The following is a 6,209-nucleotide window of genomic DNA, read 5'->3' on the forward strand; positions in this document are numbered from 1 at the left end:
GAACGGGAGCGCATGGCGCGAATACGAGACAACGAAACCATTTCAATAATTAGCCCATTATCCTCAACTTGTTGGAGGCGCGTCAACCTAGAGGATTATTTGAGGCAGATCGGTACAAAAGCAGGTTGCCCGTCTGAGGTTAAATAAACCCTAGTGAGTTCAAAGTTTCAAACCTTTCCATGAGGGAGAAAATGTTAAAAACACGCAAAGGTACATCAGATATCGCGCAACCTTGACACAGCTCGACTTTATATTTCCAAAATCAATATTTATTGGACAAAGTATGATTGATTAAGATAACTTGTCCAAAATGTAACCGATACAATTGTATAATCAAACTTATTCATAAACATAAGAAATGCGAAATCATTTTATTCATGGCAATTACAATATTCATTGGAAAGTACTGCCAGATTACCACCTTAAATCTACTACCTGTGCCACTGAACTGATATGATAATGTTTTTGCCACATTTCTCTTGCTCGGCACACAAATATATGAATATTTTGAAATAGTTTAACTTTTGCACCAATTTTTTAAGCAATTACCTAGGTTATGCCATCATTGGTTATTGGCTATGAAAATGATTTAGAATTTGCAACAGGGGTCAAGTTCATGGCCAACAATGCAGTTTTGAGTTGTTAGATGTGAAAAACGTTAAGTATTTAACGAAGTCTTTATAAGTCTTTATAACGAAGTTATAAGATATGATAAGTTTTGAAGAAGTCTTTATAACGAAGGTAAATTAGGAAATGAGCTGATTTCCTTATCACATGACAAATTTCACGGGTTTAGCAAAAAAAACCAGAATATTTCATACTTTTTAGGGTTCACGCTCCCTTTTTGTATTTTAAGCGGCAATTTGTATATTTCAGCATCTTCATGAAAAATATAGCATATTATGCTGTGTTTACCTTTTCAGCAGTCAATTTAAAAAGATGAGAGATTTTGTCATAAGAATATGAAAGTGCTTTAGATAAGACTAGTGCCCAAAGCTGGTGTTTTGCAAAACAAAAAATAAAACTTTTTAGAACTAAACTGTGGTTATCATTAAATCGATTTGGCCTATGTCCGACCTGTTGTTACGTAAATTGCAAAATTGAACAACGTTTACTGATTTTCCATTTGCTTCCTTTAGAAAAATCCCGGTTGCTGCCCGACTATTTCCAGTTTCTGGAATGTTACGTATTATTGAATGCTTCACCAGTGTTCAAATTTCTCGTCCTCAATTGTTTTCCAGAGTCGTCGTTGAGATGTCAGAAGTGGAAGAAATCAAGCAAAAATTGAAACTCACTCCACTTCCATTGGAAGGTGGGTTCATCCGGGAATTGCGTATAATCCTAACCAGTGGTCAAAGTCCATTAGAGGGTCAAGAAGAACAGGAGGATCCAAGTGATTTGAGTTCCTCTTCAATCTATTACCTTCTTCATGGAACAGAGATCTCTAAATGGCACCGAACCATTGGGATCGACGAGTACTTCGTGTGGAACAAAGGCACAACATCTATGATCCTGCACGAGATCGATCTCAACAACTGCTACAAGGTTTGTGCCAAAAAAGAAACATCGAGAAAAGTTTTTTTTTATTGTATTGCAATAATTCTACTAATTGCTTTCTAGAGAACCATCTTGGGCGATCCCTTTTTGGTTCCAGGCGCAGTTTTTCAATATTTGATCAAAGCAAATCATTGGATGACTGCCGAGCTCGAAAGAAGATTGGAAGATGATTATTGCCTGGTAGGAGATAAAAGTCCCATTTCTTTCCCAGAATGCTCCTCGATACCAAATCCATCTCGAGTTTCAGATATCTTGTGTAACCGCACCAGCTTTTCAATGGAGTCACTTTGAGACCCTCTCCAAAGACGGGAAAGGTGCAGAATTGCGAAAATGTTGCCCCGAAATTCCATTTGACGATCGATATTTCACTCCTGCCTCGGGCTTAAAGGAGCTCAACACCCCTGGAGTGTCTCTTTAACATGTATCCTTACCTCGGCTCAGAATAGAAATGGAATGGAACGTACCTTTAGGTTTGTATTGGTTTTGGCTACATTTCCAATGAGCCCCAAGGCAAATATGGATGACCTTGTTTGGCTTCTCTATCCCTCTGTTTGTTCCACCCATCATTCGTTTTATACTGCTTGTTCCACGGCTTAGTGAGACCTGCAAGGAAACGAAGAAAACATCAGGAAAAATGTCCCTAAAGACCAATTAATGACCACATTTTCTGCCCATGAAGTCACGGCGCGCGTGTACAACCATCAGTATTAAAGGTTGTTCGAAGAACCTTATGAAAGAAGTTCAAAGGCCAAATTGGAAGGGAGATTGATTCCTTTCATTCATATGTTTTATTCATGAATTCCTTAGTCTGTTCACAGTTCAAAGGATTTCTTGTAAAGATCCAGACATATTTGAACTACAGTAGAGCTGAACATCGGTTCAGACAGGATCTCTGAATCCGAATCCCAATCCGAGAAATTTTTGGAATACGACCAAATCTTTTCTTTTGTCTTAAACCGGGCACCAACTTTGTACAACTTGCTGCCGTGCTCTCTTAGACGACGATTCTATGCATTAGATGACCCATTGTTCAGTTTTAAACGTGACTTAGATCGGTTTTTGTTAACGATCCCAGACCAGCCCTAAATCCAAGGGTGCCCTAGAGCGGCTCATTCAAACAGTTTGCACGACCAAATATTTTATAAATTATGACTCACCTTGACTTACAGAGAATTTCATTCCCTTGTATCGGTATACAAACCAAAGAATCTTTGAGGAAAAAAAAATCTGAAATCAATTTTTTGGCTCTATTCAAATCCAATCACCGCAAACTTTGCCCAATCCAATCAAACCCTTATCCAAAATCTTGGTTCAATCCAAATGCAACTTTTTTGCTTAATCCGGTTATAATCCGATTCTTTTTCAATATGATTTAAAAATCCCAAAAATATAGACGACAATAAAAAACCAGTCATCCAAAAGCAAATAAATAGATATCCTCTTAATGATTGTTGCAAAACAACAAGATTGCATTATAATGATATGAAATTGCAATGAATCAAGGAAAGCCCGTGCAATGTTAATACACGGATGAACAGGTTATAACAGAATTGATGCACATGATTAGTAATGTAACTGAAGCTTCCGCTAAACTTGTTAAAAGGCATAATTTCTAAATGCATTTGCCAATATCATTTCTTTTGTACCTACATATTTGGAACACATGTAAAATAAACCCTTATGAAGCTACTAAAATGCTCCTAACATGATAATTATGGATGACATGCCGAGTGCGAAATCCGGCAAAGAATTTTGGATACAATACTTACTGCAATCAATTATGTTTTCAGTTACGAAAGTAACCTTTTTATAAACATAATTGTATTTCAAAAGATGATTTGTTCTTAACTTTTAATGTTTGATGATGAAGCCGTTCCACATTAACTTTTTGACGACTTTGGGATCAAACCTTCCTTGACAAAATTAGTTGGTATAAATTCTGACGTATCCCATTGGTTTGTAATGATTCTAGTTTAAAATCACGTGGCCAAGCGCCAGAATTTTTCACCGTTTTTTTTTTATTTGATTGACATTCATAAATGGGACGGTCAAAAGTGTCCCATTACTACAAATTTTGAACCGCTTAAAAGGCATCTTGAAAAGACGTGGTGTGAAGTTTATTCGTGTATGCAATAAGGTTGGTTTACTCGATGTTACGGACAGAGTTTCAAGTTTATGGTGTTGTTTTTGTGACGACTTCTACCAACTTTACTAACCGCAAGTAGAGGAAAAACTCAAACAATTGATGCATACCGTACATGCCATTGACTGAGCCCAAAAATAAGACATCGCTTCGCGCTTTCGTTCCCAACCACTAATTGTTTGATGGAATGGCTCTGATTGGTTTTGAACTAAATGCACGCAGGTCTTTACTTATGGTGTGCCACCTTTTTGCCGTTATCGCAGACTTCTAGCTACCTACATGGCCTTTGGAAGGTGCTTCCGGCCACATGGGCCTATTTTGGCTAGAGCCTCGTGAGTCTCTGTTCAAAATACATTGATGAAATAAGGCATTCACTGTCATTGTTGAAATTGGACGCAAGTCACTTTTAGAGCATTCCCTCTTTGCATGGTCATATTGCAAAAAGTTTATGCTTATGTTCTTGTAAATTTTGATCGCATCGTCTGAGTTTTCTAACCCAGATATTTACAACATTCACCCCAATACATAGATTGGTTCCCCTCAGGATTAAAGCACTTGTTAAGGCTGCAATTAGAGTGCTTAATCAAATTAAATCAAAAGTATCGTTAGTCTTGAAAAAAAGAATTGTTAGCCTCCCAAACTACATGCTTTCGATTTCGTGTGACACATCTTGATGTGATGTTTTGTTAATCTTTTGGCTCCATTTACCACTGAGCGCCAGTCCACAAAATTAAAAAGAAATGGCCAATCAATCTCAAGCAGAAATGCTTCAAATCTTTTGAGACAGCATATCGTGTGAACTAACCAATCGGAGAGAGAAGCAAATTTCTCAAATTAATTATGCGAGATTATCTATGTCACTTTACTACCCTTAAAAATTTGACTTGAAAACCAGCTGAAACGAATTTCTGTGTCTGGGTGTATCCTTTCCAAAGAGTGTTACACGTACGTGGTACTTGATTGAGCTCACAGATGTATTTTGAACTCTGTCGTAAACAAGCCGTCATTCTCTTTAAACCATGTGATGTGTTTTCACTTATGGTGACTTTAAAATGATGTTTGGTAGTTTGGATGATGTATATTTGATATGTTTTAAGAGCGCTATTTGACTCAATTTCTCAGAGCTTGTTCCGTAATGATATGTGGTTTCCAAGTATCAGCAAATCCAAGCATCAAAATGAATATACTTTAAAATGCCACGCCCCTGATATAACCGGGTGACGTTTGAATATGGGAATTGACCCTTCCACAAGAACAGTTTGTCATTTGTAATCTTGTCACTTTTCGATTTTTTGATAACATTTTCGTGGTTTTAAATTCAAACATGAAATTCCTTCGATAATAATATTTTGATGAATACTTGAAAATATCAAGGAAAGCAGTTCATGACTATGGCTTTTATGTGGCTACTCTTGATAATTAGTTGGTCTCTTCAAGGGGCTCTTCAAGGGGCACGATGTTGAATTGTTTCAAAGTACTTGAGACCTGGCAACACTGGTCCCAATACTGAGAAGTCTTAGTCAGAAAAATGATAGAACTAGAAGTGAAGGCGAAATTAGACTGATTTCTTGGTTCCCTTCATTCCATTGCATCTATTGAGAATTTTAAATTTGCCCACCATTAAGAAGCCAAGTTCATTGTATCTTTCTCTTGGCTTGGAAAGCTACCAGTTTTAAAGCTACATTGGCCAGAGCTTGTGCAATATTTTATAAAAATACTAGGCTCTGGCTCCTTTTCTTGTACGCACTCGCGCTTCTCCTCGAAACTTGGCCAATATCTTTTTTTGGGGGGAGGGGGGGGGACCTTATTTTTTGCCAATCTAACACATGGCATCCTCTTTCATGGGGTAAGGAAGACTCCCAGGGCATAAGATAAATCATAATCCCCTGGGCTCGATTTTGTCGTTACGGGAGGGAGCTAACAAAGAATAAGCATCAGTTAAAAATGCTTATATGAATGATGTTGTCAAATACTTATTCAATTCAAAGCCAAGATGAACACATTTTTGTATTTTTCCTGAGTCAAAAGAATCTTCAAAATGTGCCAATTCCATTGTCAAGCAAAAAATAGAAATACAAAGAACCTGTTTAGCAACCAAGAAACTGGTCCAATCATGGACAAGCCTGAGTTAATAGAAATTGAGGTTTTCTTCTTTCAGTCCCTCGACAAGGGATGCCATTTCATTTTAACACAATGACAAGCTTCCAAAATCTAAATTAAACCAAGTGACTGTTTNGGAGGGAGGGGTGGGTGGGTGGGTGGGGGATTCAGATTGTAGGGCTACAAAGCGGGGAAATTCCCCTATTACACGACCTTTTAATTGTTACTTCTCCCTTGGCAATTTTGTCAAAATTTGTCAAGCAATAACTCATTTGCAATCACCTTCCATAAAGAAGCTTGACCCTGTCGGGCCAGATATCGAACCCGTAGTAACAACCTGGAAAGTGAATAAGTGAATAATACTACGACGATGTACTGCCAAGACAACTTGCAATAGGAAACAGCAGGA

At 37.6% G+C, this 6,209-nt stretch overlaps 1 protein-coding gene across 1 annotated transcript; it reads left to right on the forward strand.

The window, feature by feature from the left end:
- Positions 1-1,210: 1,210 nt before the first annotated feature.
- LOC131890184 (uncharacterized) lies at positions 1,211-2,020 on the forward strand. Its single transcript, XM_059239485.1, has 3 exons — positions 1,211-1,545; positions 1,621-1,737; positions 1,805-2,020. Exons 1-3 carry the CDS (start codon positions 1,255-1,257, stop codon positions 1,973-1,975), a joined length of 579 nt encoding a protein of 192 aa, XP_059095468.1. The 5' UTR covers positions 1,211-1,254; the 3' UTR covers positions 1,976-2,020.
- Positions 2,021-6,209: the final 4,189 nt, after the last annotated feature.

This window comes from Tigriopus californicus, chromosome 11, assembly GCF_007210705.1.
Source record: "Tigriopus californicus strain San Diego chromosome 11, Tcal_SD_v2.1, whole genome shotgun sequence".
NCBI classification, from domain to species: domain Eukaryota; kingdom Metazoa; phylum Arthropoda; class Copepoda; order Harpacticoida; family Harpacticidae; genus Tigriopus; species Tigriopus californicus.

Excerpts from the sequence above, each read along its gene's own strand:
- LOC131890184 (XM_059239485.1), top strand. The coding sequence starts at position 1,255 with ATGTCAGAAGTGGAAGAAATCAAGCAAAAATTGAAACTCACTCCACTT. Across the intron at positions 1,546-1,620 it reads ATCTCAACAACTGCTACAAG|AGAACCATCTTGGGCGATCC; the intron begins GTTTGTGCCAAA and ends ATTGCTTTCTAG. Across the intron at positions 1,738-1,804 it reads TGGAAGATGATTATTGCCTG|ATATCTTGTGTAACCGCACC; the intron begins GTAGGAGATAAA and ends CTCGAGTTTCAG.